General features: G+C 48.9%; 1 protein-coding gene across 4 annotated transcripts; it reads left to right on the top strand.

The window, feature by feature from the left end:
- The first annotated feature begins 4645 nt into the window (after nucleotides 1–4645).
- On the top strand, nucleotides 4646–15611 carry BOD1 (biorientation of chromosomes in cell division 1). Of its 4 annotated transcripts, none has more exons than XR_006417045.1 (4): nucleotides 4646–4940; nucleotides 8993–9117; nucleotides 13051–13386; nucleotides 14787–15611. XR_006417045.1 is itself a non-coding variant. In XM_044454457.1 (4 exons), exons 1-3 carry the CDS (start codon nucleotides 4749–4751, stop codon nucleotides 13247–13249), a joined length of 516 nt encoding a protein of 171 aa, XP_044310392.1. In that variant the 5' UTR covers nucleotides 4646–4748; the 3' UTR covers nucleotides 13250–13255; nucleotides 14787–15611. The 4 variants fall into 4 exon arrangements, 3 of the variants coding, with proteins under 3 accessions (XP_044310392.1, XP_044310393.1, XP_044310391.1); XM_044454457.1 differs by having other exon boundaries at nucleotides 13051–13255; XM_044454458.1 differs by having other exon boundaries at nucleotides 13051–13295.
- The last annotated feature ends 846 nt before the right edge of the window (nucleotides 15612–16457 follow it).

The raw sequence follows: 16457 nt of genomic DNA, 5'->3' as shown, positions 1-16457 counted from the left end.
TGACTTTAAGAAGAGACCACAAAAAAGCACAGAGAAAGGAAGAAGGGTACCCGGCAATAGAAGAAAAGCTCTAGTCTAGGAAGTTGAGACTGTGACCTGATCAAATAACCCTCTTTCAAATTAAGAACAGGACTTCTTGCCCACCCCTGTTCAATTCCTCCTGTTGTTCTGTCCATATGCTTCACTTTGTTACGTTCAACAAAGTGAAGCATAATTTCCATGGGACTATTTATTAAGTATGTGCATGCAGGTTTCACCTTCAAGTGCACTTGATGGATTTTGTGAATGCTGCGCTTAAACACACACAGGACAAACCTGGCAAGTAAGGGAGACACTGGTTGCTGTGCAGTGCGTGATACAAACACGGGCAAAGCTCCCCTTCATATGGTGAGATCTTATGGGTCCAGATGGATGGCTCCTTTGGTTGTTACCAGTCAGGATATCTTGCACAGCTATTCCATCTTTCTGATTTAATGGATTTTCAGTAGTAAGAGAAAAGATGGAAGAAGCAGTGGGAAAACATGGGAGGGGCACTCATAGAGGCTGATGTCATCTAGTAAAATTCGGTGAATGAACGAGGCAGGGCGACTTCACCATAAATGTCTTTCTTGGAAACAGCCTCTGTCACAGCAGTCCCTTGGCCCACTTCTTCCACCGTCCAGTCTCGATTCGTTTCAGAAGGAATGACAGTGCCCACCAGCACTGAGAAGTGTCTGGATAGTACTTTGCCTTAGAACAAAACTTTAACTTTGATAGGCCTTACAGCACAGACATGTCAGCCTTCTGTGCCGCAACCTGTAACTAAGGCATAACACTTCAAGAGCAGCTTCATTGGCCAAGAAAAACTCCAATCCACTTTCCAACGGTCATGTTTCTGGCCTTTCAGACACTATTGGGTGTTTCACTGTTATGCCGCAGGTTCTTCCAGATGGAGTGCAACTTTCAAAAGGCATTATGCAGCTATTCCATTTTTTCTTCATTAACTGATTTCTCCCACAAAGCAGTAAGAAACACAGGATGGCTCCGAACAGAATAAAAGGCACCCTTTCAACCCCCTGCAAAATTCTGTGCATGACCGCACAAGAAAGCCCTTGTCCGGAAGCACCCTGGAAGCCAGCTTTCAGAAAGGCATGAGTGATGCAGCCTTCTGCTGGAGACCCTTCCTCATGCTGCAGGGTTTATCATTGCATCCCAGCTAGAAGCAAGGCAAACCACCCCCCACCCCCCCACACCCCCAGCTGCTACAGAGCCATGCTGCTGGCAGGGTGTTTCCACTTTGCTCAACTTGTTCTTATTTATCATCATGCAAAGCTTAGTTGCCATGCAACAGGTGCACATTCACACGACTTCTGATCAGCCGGATTTCCTCTGTGATAATGTGCACATGTAAATTACCCCAAGGCCAAGTAGAAGCAAATTGGCTAGGTGTCACTGGCTAGATTGTCCCTACATGCCAAGTAAAAGTGGCCCTACTTACTGTTGACACGGGATTAAGGAGGCGGGACAACATGGGCTGGCACCTTTGAATATTTTTTCCAACCTTTTCTCAAAGACAGAGCAACCTGGCTCTCACGATCACACTACACATATATGCACGGAAACCTAACTGCAAAGCCAGAGCACCCTCTTGTGGTCTATTTACAAGCCATGCTTGGTGAGAAATGCAACCTTGGTGTTAGTCCAAGGCTTTCTCCAAGTTGCTTGGAATAGCTGACCTATTTTACTCTCAGTCCATGAGATAGTTTAGGCTGAGAGGGGGCAGGGGGGACCCCACACACACCTTGCTAAAGCTTCCAGTTCAAGACCTACATTCCGCAGCCTCAGGGCAGCAGGGTGACGCAACCTGCCTTAGGCAGCACCATGAAACTGAGGTGGGCGAAAGCAGGAACTGTTCTCTGATTGGTACAGCAAGACTTTTAAAGATGATGGTCCTGTGTCTTAAGTAATGAAACTAAGCGGAGAGACTCAGGATCTAGTAAGGGAACAGGAAGTATTGGAATACAAGGTTTGTGGAAGGCCTCTCACTTACTGCAGCTTGCCAAGAGCAGATGGACTGAGCACACCTACAGCTGAATGAAAACATTGGGCAGGTTCACACATAATGACAAGCAACAGTGGAAACGTAGGAGCATGACTTGTTGTATGTGACCCCAGCAAGTATGGTGAAGCAGGGCACATCTGGTTTCTGAGGAACCATACAGAAAAAAAACGCATGCTCTAAGGTTTGCATGCTTTACTATGATTGTTTTGTAATCTGAGCCCCAAGTTTCCATGTTCTCACCACACAATTCTGTAGCAGGAGCAGCTGCGGCTGCAGGAGACATTCCCATCCGTGCTTGGCGCAATCCAAATCTGCCTGGCAACTGTTGAGTTGCAGGCTGCAGCATTCTGATTGGCTACCCTACACTGCCTTTCTACCTTGTGAGCACACAGCTTTCAGGTGCCCCTCAGTGGCAACAGGATCTTGCCAGCAGCAGGGCATCCAGGCATGCTGCCCCCAGTAGTAACGGCCAGAAAGAAAGGCATGCTTGGCACCCCAGGCTGAACTTTACTGGAGTGGTACCTTGAAATGGCTGTTTGTGCTACTCGGGGAGCCAGCAGTCTGTCCCCCCCGCCCCGTGAAAGCTGCCTGCACTTGAGGAGCACACAGGCAGTGTGCTCCACCATCAGGGCAATCGCAATGAGGAGCCCATGTCTCCTGCTCTGACTCCCACCCTCCCCTTCTCTCCTATCTTAACCCTGGCATTCCCAAAGACTCTCAATAAGACCTGCCTTGCACCCCCACCCCAGCTGAACAACAAGCCTGCTAGAAAACTTTCCTAGGAATACACCCATGTGGGTACCCTTGGGAAAGTCTGCCCGGAAGGACACGCAGCCTCCGTCTCATGCATGGGTGCCCATGCCTGGCTGCATCTGCACATGTGGCCCATTTGCATTGGCTGCCTGGATGCTTCGGGTCTCAATTCAAGGTGCTGATTTTAACCTATGAAGCCTTGGCCTCTTCCAACTGCAATCTACTTGGACACTACACTCAACTTCTGACACCTTTTTCTAAGTGCCAACTCCAAGGGGAACACCGAGGATGGCAACAAGAGGAGGGTTTTCTCTGAGATAGCCCCCTACTTATGGAACAGCCTCCCCACTGTGGCCCAACTAGTACCAGATTTATCATATTTTCAGTGTCAAATTAAGAGAACCCTTTATGCCAAGGCTTTTCAAGACATATCTGGATATCCAGGGGTTTGAAGGGATTGCCTATCCCAGATGTTTTACCAAGTCTTTCTTTGTTATCATTTGGCTTTAGACTGTAGCCTCCATGTTGATGTTAAAACATTTACATGCATGAACACGGGAGGCAAGAAGTGCCCACCCATCCCGGGATTTAATTTCTAGGTGAGCTCTGAAGAATGATCAGTGCAATTCATTCTTGTCGCTTTTTAACAAGTGGCTCTTTCCAGTGTTAGCTCCACAACTCAATGCAACCCCACAAACAAATGCAGGACAAAACAGGAACAGGGATTTTCCGGTGACTGGAAAATAAGAGATGCGACTGCCCGCTGTCACACCGAAATCCTGCAATTAAGGCTCAGATGATCAGTTTCTTGCTAGGGCAATTAGGTTTATTTACAATCAAACACCTGGATCCATGGGTGCCCAAGACAGGAACACCCAATGCTAATTCCATTAGGGTTATATAGAATACACAAAAGGGGAGTGAATACAATACACAGGAAGGTGATTAGATACTTTGATATGGATAGGAAAGTGATTGGATACACGGCACAGCATCATAAAGAAAAGCTTCCATTTGACTCTAATTAGATACCTTTGACAGGCCTTCTAGTTTAAAGTTGCCTTAAACAGGCTGGGCAAGTTAAGTAAATAGAAAGGTTACATGTGTGAACTTACAGGGTTAGGGAGGCACTCTGGCAAGCCTATAAAACACAGAGATTACACTTTGGCAGCTACCAGCAAATGAAGTGGGCTGTTTGTTCTTCACCACCAGACACTGAGGCATCTTTTGATGTGTTTATTGATGTATTTAGGCCGGGCAGAGGGGCAGGATGGCAAAATTTGTTTTTCTGAATACACCACCACAGACGGCGGGCACTGTGGGGTTACTGCTCCGTAAACACGGGCAGGTTCCAGCTCTGTACCAGGTCGCAGTCCTAGGTACATTTCGACAAACAAAAGTCCTACAACTCCCAGCAGACCTCGCTGGGTCACGCTGAGAGTCGTGGGATTTCATTTAATTTCATTTCATTTTAGTCCCAGCCCAAAGGAGGAGCTTTCCCGTTTTCCTAAGCCTCGTGACAAACAACACCTCCCTGCGAGGTTCTCGTCCCATTGTTAGATAAAATCCCTCTCGGCCTTGATCACGCGCTTGCGTGCAAACACCCTTCCCACCCGCACCCGGACGGGCAAACCTCCTACAAGTCCCAGAAGGTTTCGCGGCTGCTTCCCCTTCCGAACGGAGCCGGCCTAGCGGCTCGGGCCATAAAGCACCCTGGGAAGGAAAGTTCCTTTCAACTGGGCAGCAGAAGCCTCTGTTTCCCAGTGTGCAGTGGGGAGGAGTGACGCAAAATGCTGCGCGACTGCAGCGCCTCGATCATCATCACCCGCTGCCCTTGCTGCCCCGCTACTGTTGAGAACGGGCGCCGCCACCGCAAGATCATCCGGCGGGAGAGGAAGCGGCGGCACGGTTCTGGTGGCCCGTCGCGCGGCCCTGCGAGGTGCCCACCGGGGCCATGGCGGAGCCGGGCGGGACATCGTCAGGTACGGGCGGAGCCGGCGGGAGCTCCGCGGGGTCCGGCGGGACCGACCCAGCATCGTTGCCCCCTGGCGACGCGCAACTCATCGGGCTGATCGTGGGGCAGCTCAAGAGCCGCGGCCTCTTCGACGCCTTCCGCAGAGACTGCCTGGCCGACGTCGACACCAAGGTAGCGCCTCTCTCCGCCTGTGCCACCCGAGGCCTGCCATCCATCCTGGAGAGAGCTTGATCCTGTAGGGTCTTGAGCAGGCGCTCACACAGGCCGCGACGGACCGGCTCGCAGCCTACCCGCATCTCCCGTTACCGCCTTCCCCAGCCTGGTGCCTCTCGGTGCTGTTGGCCTGGGAGTTTCAAGCCAAGAACGGTGAAAGCTGCGATCCAGCTCATTTGATGGGCATCAGGCTGAGGAAGCCTGCCCCGCCTGTATTTTAGATCTGAATATGTGTTTGCTTTTGTGGTGCCCTACATCCCATGCAAAACGATCTGTTCCCTCCCTCTTTCACAAGAACCAAACCACTCCATCATCTGCATGTTTTCTTGCAGGTAAATTTCACCGCAGTCAGGAATAGGTATGCAGCTAATACAGCCCATTTAATTTTGTTTAAAGGAATAGGAGATGGGGCATGTTAAATTTTAGGAATTACTTTTCTTGTGCAATCCATCATACATTCCAAGGTAATGAAAACACATAGGTATGGAATCTCCCTGATGCCCAGGCATACTCTCACAGAGCATTCGCATCTTTAATTCTTTGTAGCAGCCTTTTCCGCACTTTTCCAATTTTTGCTAAAGTCTGAACTGATTGTTTAACAGACGCGTCCACTGCTCTCACTCTGTGAGCACACATCTTCTATCTGATTGCTTAGCTTCCCTCTCTGACTATATTTTTCCCTCCTGCCCTCTTTGTCACCTTTTGGGCTCCCTTTACCCTTGTGAAGTTAAGTCTCAAGCTACAGATTCCCCACCCATTGCCTATAAACATATAATGCGTAACTACGGCTTGTCGACTTAGCAAAGAGTGACTGGGAGCTTTGCCTAACATCATTATCCTTAGATGGTCGATCCATCACAACTTTGTTCAAGGACTTGATCTCGAAGTTTTTAGCTTCCTCCCTAGGAAATCCAGGGAAGCCTTTCAACATGCTGAAGCATGGCCTTAGTTTCCCTTAGTGCTAAGCAGTGTGTAGCAACCAGTGGATTAGAGCTGTAATAACCTTATTCAATGTACAGTTCATTTTTGGCTCACTGGGAGTCTAATAATTCTGATTTACAAACAGCACTTACACACACTTTCCTGATTATGAGATAGGGGGCAATGGTTTAATACACCATATCTTTGTGGCCAGTCACATGGGAGGTGGATATATGCAGGCATGAGCTTGGTTCTCAGTCCAGAAAACCTACTGGACTTATCACTGGGGAAGGGCTGTAGTTCAGTGGCAGAGCTATTGGTTTGTATGCAGAAGGACCAAGACTTAATTCCCTAGTAACTCCAATAGAGCTGCAAAAATAGAGCTACATGAAACAGAGGCACTGCTAGTCAGTGTTAACAATACTGAACTAGAAGGACCACTGGTTTGTCTTTGTATAAGGCAGCTTCCTATACTGCATCTGAATGTGCCATTATCTTTTGCTGTCATCTTATTAAAATAACTAGTAATACAGGAGACCTTGGTTCCAAAGGCCTCCGACTGGGTCTAAATAGACATTCCCAAAAGCATTTATCAAAGGCAGTTTATTCAGTAGGACAACTTTCTCATTAAATCCCTATGCTAGCTTCCTGCTCACTTCCAGATCTTGCATAACCTCCCTGTTTTTGACCATACAAGCCCTCCATAGCTTTGCTTGCTCTTAAATCTTGATATATCTCCATCTTTGAACTTAGCTCTTCCAGTTCCATCCTGTCCCTGCAAAACCTGCTTCCCTTTCTCTCTTGCTACTTTCTGTGCTTGGAACTGCCTCCCAGAGCATGTGTGTGATGCCATATTTCTATTTCATTCAGTTTGTCCTCAAAAACTACCTTGTCCTTGAAACCTGTGGTTACGTTTAGCCTGAGCATGTTTCACGGGAACATCAGCAGGCTGAGGCCATTTATCCCTGCCTTCAGCTCCCCTCCCTCTACCTCCATTGCTCCTGTATTGCATTTTTGATTGTCATTTTCTTGAGATAGGCAATTCTTCTATTCCATGAAGCACTATGTGTCCTGATACTGCTGTAAATAATATTTTATCGTCTGTGTTTCCAGAACTCTAGTGATGGCAAAGTCAGCTTAAATATTTTGCCAGGAGATGACATCTTTATTACTTAATATATATATCTAGTTTGAACATAAGTTTTAAAATAGTCTAACAGAACAGTCCTAGGTTTCAGTGGTTTCTTTTCACTAAAGAAAGTTAGGGTGCATGACAGTTATTTCTCTTGATGTCCCTGGTATAAGATAGTTCTGTTGGCCACCTTTATATCTCTAATACCAGCTGTGTATATTTCAATACTTTTATATGCCGTCATTTCTAGAATATAGATATTTTCCTTGGAACAACAGTGAACAGCTAAGGCTGCCATCTTTTGAGGCAGTTCCATAGAACTCAGTATAACTTACTTTTGGGTAGACTTGCATAGGATTGCATTGTAAAAATCTCTTTCAACAAGGAGAGCCTATAATTTTAATTTGTCAATCGTCTCCTGCTTTTAATTTATAATTCGCCCCACAAACACACACAGCTTTTCATCAGGAGCTGTCAGTATTCTTTTGATTTTAGGCAAGAAAACATTAGAAGGTGTCCAAAATTAATTTGATCTTTGTGTGTATTAGAGCTTGCACATGTTCTTTGGAGGTAACTTGCAAGTATTGATAAAAAGAAAAGAACTGGTTAGGGACTTCTTTCTCTTCAAGAAAGAAACCCTAGAGAAACCCTGTTGCCATCCTTTGATAAAACCAGTCAATCACTTACTATGCTATGTAAGTCAGACATTAAGCAGAGGTGGGAAGCCATGGACTTCTGGGTGTCGTTAGATCTCAACTCACACCATTCCTAAATTAATTTGTGCTGGCTGTAGCTGATAGGAGTTGAAGTTCAACCATTTCTGGAAGAACACTGGATTTCCACCTCTTCATGTAATATTTCCTTGATATTTAGACCTCTGAAAACCACTGCCTTATAGAATTGAAGCCATTTGCTTTCTTCTTGCTCTAAAAGCACAATCCTATGCCTATTTAGACAGAAAAAAAACCTTGAAACTTCCAGCATTTTCTCAGCATGGCTGCTTTGGCCATGCTGGCAATCTAGGACTTTTCTCTCTCTCAATATGCATAGGATTGCACCCAGAGGAAGGGATCCTGTGACCCCTAGACAAGGTCTAAGGGTTATAGGACGATTTTGGATTCCTAGATCTGGGACTGGAGATAGTGCTCTAACCCAGAAACTGGGAATTGGAACTCCACCCCCTTGTACCACCCGCTCCCTTGTACCCATCATAGAAAGAACTGTGCTGGCTGATCTCCAGAGTTAGGAAAGGGGCTGTTCCCGTGGGCAGGGATAAGAAGACAAGTTACTGTCCTGATGCTTCCCCAGTCTTTCCCTCTCCATCTCTTTAGATGGGCAAAAAAGCCTGTCAAGCAAAAATACAAGGTGGCAGTAGAGGAGAGAAAAGCTGGCCTCCACCTCTCCTCTCACCCTGCATGAGGAGAGTGTAAACCGCCAAGCCCGGGGGCTTAAAGATCCTTACAGTAGTATTGTGCCTTAAATCTTTTCCGGCAACCACACCCAGTCATGTGCCACTCCGAGGCTGAAATAGTCTGGTACACTCTTTGGAGTTATGGCACCCTGCTGTCCTTTTCCTGCCTGTGCTTCAGTTCAGCATACAAGATCCAGTTGTATCCGTCAGAATCACTGGGGAAGCTTGCCTTCGCTGAAATTCCTGCCGGAACGGGGTTTGCATGCTATCAAAAGCATATTCTTCAGGCATAAGTCTTTGGTGTAGTGGCTGTAAAGCATTGGCTCAGATTTTCCAATTGCAGTATGCTTGCATATTTCTGTGGCATGTAGTTTACCCTTATCTGTTCAAACAGTTCTCAGTGAAAATGAAGCAAACCTTATCCAAGGTCTAATGGTAGGGCAGAAAGCTACATTTCAGGGAGATGTCATGGGGATGGGGGTTGTTGATTTTGTTTTTCTTGCCAGAAACCCTTCAGTCCTGTATTAATTGGGCTATTTTGTTTAGCCAGCCTACCAGAATTTGAGGCAGAAAGTGGACAACTTTGTGTCTACCCACCTGGATAAGCAGGAATGGAACCCGACAATGAACAAAAACCAGCTGCGGAATGGCCTCAGGCAGAGTGTGATTCAGTAAGTGGAAGCTGCTGGCATTAAGGTGGCCGGAATGAATCATTTGGGAACCCTTTGGGGTAAATTATAGGTCTGCACAGCACGCACCCATACATTTTGAGGGTGTTGGTGTAAGCAAGATTCCTGGTGGGTTGTGGCCTGCCGCTGACTGAAGAGTGCCTTCCGGTCCAATTGCTGATCCCCACGGCAGCCCTGTTTACTTGCTCTGTTTGCCTGCACAACTAGAATTGTGGGTGGAGGCAGGCCAGCTGTCCCCGTTCCCTCCCTTGCATCCCTCTGCTCAGCCATAGTGGAAGTGGGAGGAGGCCTCTGTTCACAGAGGCTCCCGGCATTTTGTGGGGACTCACTGAAGTTCAGCAGCTTCTCTGCTGTAAACATTTATAACGAATACGGAGGGCGGCTGTGGACATGATGGCTGGCTGGCACTTCCCTGCTCTTCCTCGGGGAATTCTAGTCACATGGGAGATTTGAAAAACCTCGTTGGGCTCGTGTTGCTGCCAGAATGGACTTGTGGCCACCTGACAGAGGGCTGTGGGCAACCCAGTTTTTGGAGGGAGGGAAGGGGATTTTGTGTATTTGAAACATCTGGGGGTTATTTGTCTTTACCCGCTTCCAACATTATGTACAATGGAGTGATGAGTTTAATGTTGGAGGGGCGGGTCTTTTTGTCCAGCAGAGTGCAGTGATGGCCCAGTTTTCTGTGCTTGGTCGCTTGAGCTGCTGCTGCTGCAGCTAATCCAGTTCACTCAGCACAAGCATGTGCTCTTTGCAAATGTGTAGAGGTCATTCCTAATGTTGTTGGAAGGCCAGTCTCCTTTGGCTGTGTACCCGATTTTATAAAATTAATTGGACTTTCAAGGCTTTTGGTTCCTGTGGTTTTCTATTTTTGCGTGGACATAGTATTTATATATTTATTGAATTTTTGAATTGCCCAATAAGCAAAGCTCTTTGGTGGTTGTACAAATTACAAATATAAAATTCAAAAGACTTTAAAAACAGAGCAGCACTGTGAAAAGCCCTCTCTTACACCAAAGGGTATAGTTAAATAGTACGAAAGCCTGGCAAAATAAGAATGTCATATTCATTACCCCAAAGGCTGAATGAGAGAGACAGCTAACTGAGCTTCCAGAGAAATGGCATTCTACAGTCTTGGTACCATTACCAGAAAGGCCCTGCCCCTGCCCAGGGTTTCTGAAACAAAGAGTCATAAAGTGAGTCTTTGCAACTGTAAAGAACAGGCAGACTCTCATGACAGAAGACAGCTCACAACCAGATTGGCAGCCAGCAGAGCTCACAATGCTGGAGTAACAACTTCAGTGAAATGGATCCCAGCCAGCACCCTGCCCGCTGCAACTTTCACTAGCTGAACTGTTTCCAAGCTCGTTTTAAGTGCAGAACGTGTGGAGCGTGTTGCAGTCATCCAACCTGCAAGAGACTAAGGCATATGTGACTAAGGCTAGAATGGTTCTCTCCACCCCAGAAGAGCGGCACACTAGCTGAGGCTGCGCAAAGACACTCCAGGCCACAGCAAGCACTGGCCCATCTCGGAGCAAAGCTGGGTCAAGAACCCCCTCCGGACTCTGCAGCAAAGTGCACCCCACCCAGACTAGCTGAGCCTTAAGTTAGCTTTCTACTGATTAGCAGCAATTCCAGACTGTCCAAGCCATGATGCAGGACTTCTGCAGCCTCTTCAGCAAGAGAGGTGGGTGCCACCTGCTTATTGGTGACACCAGCCCCTGTGTTCCTTGATCATTTCCCCCCAGTGCTTGCATGTAGGCATTAAATCAGCATGAGGGATAAGGTAGAGCCTTGTGGGGGTCAAGCGGCAGTCTGCCAGCACCACCTTCCGGGGCCTGCCCTCTGGACAGGGCGCGGGCCATTGCATAGCTTCCCCTTACATGGCAGCTAAACCGAGAGCAGCCAGAGGGGACGAGTGGGTCGGGCAACTTGGATGCCTGAGGAGGAGAACGCTTCTAGGTTCAGACGGGTCATACTCTCTTCCAGTTATTTGTCTTCATAGAGAAGTGTGTGATTTTTCTTGTGCTCAAAGTGATTGGCAAAAAATATACCATTAAATTTGCAAATCAAAACCGATGACAACATAATTGAGCAAAATATTACTCCCTCTCCCAAATTCTGAGTCTTGTAGCCGTCTCTTCACTGCCCAAGGCCCTACAAAATGGATGAGAATTGCAGTCCCTCTGGGATGTCATCAGGACCATCTCGTACCTCACATCCCAGAACCTCCAGATGAGCGCAGTGAAGACAAGTGCCCCCTGCATAGTCACCCGTAACTTCCTTGTGTGGCATCAGCTGGGAGTGTTGTCCATACCTGTGGGCTGCAAATGTGCTGGCTTATTCCTACATGATTAGGATTAGGAAACACGGGCAGGAAGGTGTTCCTGCACTCCTGTCCTACCTGTCATTTCCCCGGGTGGCTGGCTGGCTGGCTGGCTGCTGTGTGGACAGCATGCAAGACGAGGGGGAGCTTTGGCCTGATCCTGCAGGGCTGCTCTTACCTTCTTACACAGCCGAGTAGGGTTTAGCCCCCTAGTGGCTGCAGCACATGCTGACTGTCAAGCCTGTTTCCTGTTTGGAGTGCTGGTGGCCAGAAGTTTACCATTAAGACGCTCCAGGACACATTTGTATGCCAACTTCCAGTGCTCACATGTTCATAATCTAAATTGGGGTTGCTCCAAGAGATAGCCAGATTCAGGTGGGATGCTGAGAGGGCTTGTGCCTTGGTGCATCAGCTGCAGCGAGTGGCTTCCCCGCAAGCAGCCAGCGACGGGCAGGCGCCCACCTGTCCTGAGCTTGCCGACCTCTCGGCTTGCTCCCTGTGGGAGCTCTCAGCGCTGACGGCACCCGCGCGCTCCTGATCCCCTTCCTTTTCTCCCTTGTTTGCTTTTCGTGGTCTTGTGGGTGCGCACACTGGCACCGCTCAAATGTGCAAGGAGGCCCCTGCCCTGTGGGTGCTTCTGCCTGATTGGGGCTGAATCCTGCAATGATGGCAGGACTAAATCGCTGGTTCACATGGCATGCAGCTGCCATTTCGGCGTAGGGCATGAGCTACGGGTGTTGGAAGGGCATCGGAGCAGATCTGACCACTGAGCTTGTGCCAGCTCCGACTGGCCCTTCTGAAGCCTCCTTGGGCCCAGGTGCCCCACAGGCCTCATCTTCTGCCGTGCCCGCACAGCTTCCAGACCATGTGTGCCGCTCGTTTTCTGCCCAGGCAGGGTCACGTTCTGCTTGCAGCTGGTCTCCCAAATGCTGGGCAGTGTCTCCGTGTTTACCTCCCCTGGCTGGTTGCAGACATGACTTAACCCCACCAGACAGCCGATGCCCCGCTCTCTCGATCCAGTGCAGCCTTGGAGCAGTAAGTCACATCATGGGCCTTGACACTCCGTTCCCAAAAGAGTGCTTTGGTCGTGTGCCGCTCATGTTTGTTTTTGTTTGTCTTGTAAAAACAACGTGCCCCTGTGTCTAGACTGGCAGATGCGGGTCCTGAGGTGAAGGCCGCCTTTCCGCTTTCTCACTGCGAGTGTACCAGCCAAAAAGATCGCCTCTCTGTTCCTTCCACCGATGTGCGTGTTTTTCCCCCTGTTTGTGCCAAGGCACATTTTATTTGTTGCTTTGTGTGTCACAAACGCTCTGCCACTGCGCTTGCCTTGTCTCCCTTTTAAGGGATCGGGTGGCCAGATGTCTGCTGTCAGAGTCTTCAGGGGCCCTGCAAGGTGGTAGGTTCACAGCCTCCCCGTTTTCTTTGCGATGGGTGGAATACCTTCCCAGCCCAAAGCTACCCAAGAGAGCTAGCTGTCATTCGCATTGCGTTAATGCTAATTGCAGCTGACATGGCTCTGGAGAGCTCCCTGTGGGGGTGGGAAGGGAGGGGTGGGTTGGAGAAGCTGAATGGCTCTTTTGTCTCTTCCCCAGGTCAGGGATGCTGGAAGCTGGAGTGGACAGAATTATTTCTCAGGTGGTGGATCCAAAACTGAACCACATCTTCAGGCCACAGATAGAGAAGGCAATTCATGATTTCCTGGCTGCACAGAAGAAAGAAGACTCGGTGCCAGCTCCTCCCCCGGAGCCCGAGAGCCAGGACCCACCTGCTCCATCACAAGATGCCTCGTAAGGTCTGGTATGGCTGTACCCTCCACCCTCGCTCTCCCCTTGTGCCGGTAGCTGGTAACTCTTTTATGTCATCACTTATGCAAGAAATGTAGATTACACCCGCTAGAAGGCCAGAACATCGGATTCAATGGGATTTGGGTGAGTGCCCAAATTGCTGCCAGAGGAAAAGTACAAGCTGTGATCTTGAGAATGTGAAGGGCTCTGTACCCAAGGGCCTCTGCCATTAGAAGCCCAGCTGCTTTTTGCTTGGCTTTCTTCATTGACAGCAGATCCGCTCTTAAGTAGGCCAGGACACTGGTTTGATGAGCGAGAACTGCCTTAAGTGCAAAAGAGCAAACAAGTTGGGAAAGATCCTAGCCCGGAAGAGCTGTAAGGAGCGGCTGGCTCTGCACTCTGCAAAAGGGGGGCAAAGAGGTCTCTGCCAAATGTGGGGAACTCCGCAGAAAGGTGCTGCTTCCCCAAAATGGCCTTCCCAATGTGTTGGACTGTGACTCCCATTATGCCTGCCTGGGAATCAAAGGGACTGTAGTGCAACACATCAGGAAGGCTGTATGGGAAACAGGCAGCAACCTATGTGACAAATGGTACAGGATGGTAACTTCCTTTTATTCCAAGATCCTGCACTTCTCAGCATCCTGCGAGAACTAGGGGGGATTTTTCCCCCAATTTCTGGACTAGTAAATCATGACCAGCACCGTCCATGTTCTGCCTGACAAAACTCAACACCCTGCATCGGTGGACTGTACTCTGCATTGTATTGCTTGGCATCCCTACTTGGTCTTGCTAAGGATTCCGGTACTGTGTGCCATCCCAGCCTCTCAGGTGCTCACACCTGAAGCCCAACACAATGCAAGGCATGGACCTGGCAACCTACCCTCTGTTGTAGATTCCCTTTCCCATTCTCGCAGGCGGCCGGTGGGCTGTTTGGCTCCATATAAAAACGGGACGCTGCCCCCTTGTGCAAGAGTCCAGAGACTGCAAGAGAAGTGCAGAAGCTTATCTTTGATATTGTGCTTGCCTTCAGGGCAGGGCAGAGCAAGTTCCTACCCTCTTCTAGGCTTGGAAGTTGAAGGGGAACCCCTAAACATCCCTCTGTGCACTGAAGGCTGTCTGTAGCAGGAAGTCTTGCTACTTCCAGGTGTCTCTGAAGCTCAGCATGGTGGCCGAGCTTCCACCCTCAGTGACAACCACAAATTTGGACTTGTTAGCAATAAGAGATGCAGTTTGTGAATCCTTGCCTGCCATGCGGTACTGGGAGCCCATCGAGCCCCATTGGTGTTGCATAGGACTGAACGGTTGACAAACACAACAGCTAGGCTTAAGCTGGATCCAAGGCTTTCCCCTTCCCTCTCTGTGTCCTGCACGCCAGTGGCTACTGGCCTGCATAATGTGGCTCTGCTGCATTTTTTAGCCTCTGGTTGTTATCATCGCTAGAAATTCTCAAAAGGTGGAAAGCTCATGAAGTCAATGTAAATCAGTTTGTAATCTGCAGGCAGCATTGACATTAAGTCTGATCTTTCTCTTTTTTCTTTTTGCAGTGCATTTCTGGCTCTAGAGTGGCTATCGCTGCAAAATCCAAGCTGAATCTGATTGGCAGTGGGCTACCTACTGCAGGCATGCAGTTTGGTAGCTAATGCCAAGCACCACTGAGGGCGAGTGTTGGCAAGAGTCACAAGGGGGTTCTCCAGGGCATGGAGGGGCAGGCTGAACTGTGCTGAGGTCATTGCTCTGGGCAGAAGAAGCATCTCTTCTTGCGAATTGTCTTTGGGGGTGGGTTGCCTCTCGTGAGTGACCACGATGAGGGAAGGGGGTTCTGGTGTGATCCTTGTGAAACTGGTGATGTTTGCGATGTAGTGGTAGAAGAAAGAGCATTTGGGGTACGGTTGTTTTTCTGGGTGGCCACTGTCTCGGTCGGAAAGCCTTTAGAGAGGTCTGGGCAAGGGAGCCTTCAGCATACAAACGGGAAGCCGATCGTTTGCCGGCAGAGGATCACAGAGCATTAGAAGCTGGCCCGAATGCAGCAATAACTCTTGCACAGCGTCTGTCCAACATCATGGCAAGAACCGTTCACCGTCGGCTTTGCAGGAGTATTGAGAGACTGACCTCTGTTGGATTTCTGGAAATGGCGTCTGATACACCTCCCGGCCTGTCACACGTCCCAGGCGGATGGAGGAAGCAGGTGCAAAGCAGGAGACTTCTTCTATGGACCTTGCAATTGAAGGACATCTTCTTGTCAGGGAGATTTTCAGGTGCCTGTTAGAAGTAGCTTAGGGACTCTCCCAAGCTCTCAAATAGACATTTGTGCTCCAGGATTTGGCTACAAATCTCCAGACTTTTTAAAATAATAAAAATATTGGAAAAGCCTTAGTGGTGTGATAACGTTCCCTGTAACACAGCTATTCCGATTCCAGTGTGTGCACATGGAAAGGAACTATCCATTCCCAGTTTCTTAGGGCAGAAAGCTTCACGGATCAGGCTCTTGAGAAATGCAATTCTCTTCTGGTCCTCTCGTGCCTCTTTAAAGTTGTCCCTTCCCCCTGCTTCTAGTTCTGTGCTCTTGGCATTGCCCTGCAGAGAAAGCGACATTGGTATTCCCAACAGGGTTACGGCTGCAGAATGGATATTACTCGTACCGAGCACAGGAGAAGTGGGGCTGCAAAGGCCCTTTGCCCTCCCCTTCCTCCTAACTGTTTGCTGCCACACTCTTGCTACTGCCTCTTCTCCCTGCCCCCACAGTCAGTGGGGGAGGCCCATGGGAAGGAAGCCATGATGCAGGTACATTCATGAGCACATGAGAGGAGGACAGGCAGGTGCTGCTGAGGTGGCGGAAGAAGCAAGTGGCCAAGGAAAGGAAAGGTGAGCAAGAGGAGAGCAGGGCTGCACAAAAGGGGAGGAGGAATCGGATGACATGGGAAGAAAATCTCAAATGAGATGGAAGGGTGTTAGAATCTGCAGTGGGGGAAGGACAGAAGAAAGAGAATCCAAGGAAAAGGGGGAACTAATTGGGGGCACAGAGGACAGACTCCCAGGCCAGGAAAAAATGGTGCATGTACCTGCAGGCCCAGGAAGTTCTCCTGCCCTGGCCTGTTAGAATTTTCTGAGGTTCTGTTCAGATGTCACACCTGGTTTGGCTGTACTTGGAAAAACCTGGAATAAGAATTGAGCTAAGCCCTCCCTGACTGGCTGTAAACTCTGCTGTACCTTTGCAT

The sequence above is a fragment of the Varanus komodoensis genome, unplaced genomic scaffold (genome assembly GCF_004798865.1).
Source record: "Varanus komodoensis strain SLA01 unplaced genomic scaffold, ASM479886v1 scaffold7_3, whole genome shotgun sequence".
Lineage (NCBI taxonomy): Eukaryota > Metazoa > Chordata > Lepidosauria > Squamata > Varanidae > Varanus > Varanus komodoensis.
The sequence above is the reverse complement of the archived record's forward strand: the minus strand, read 5'-3'. Positions and strand labels throughout refer to the sequence as shown.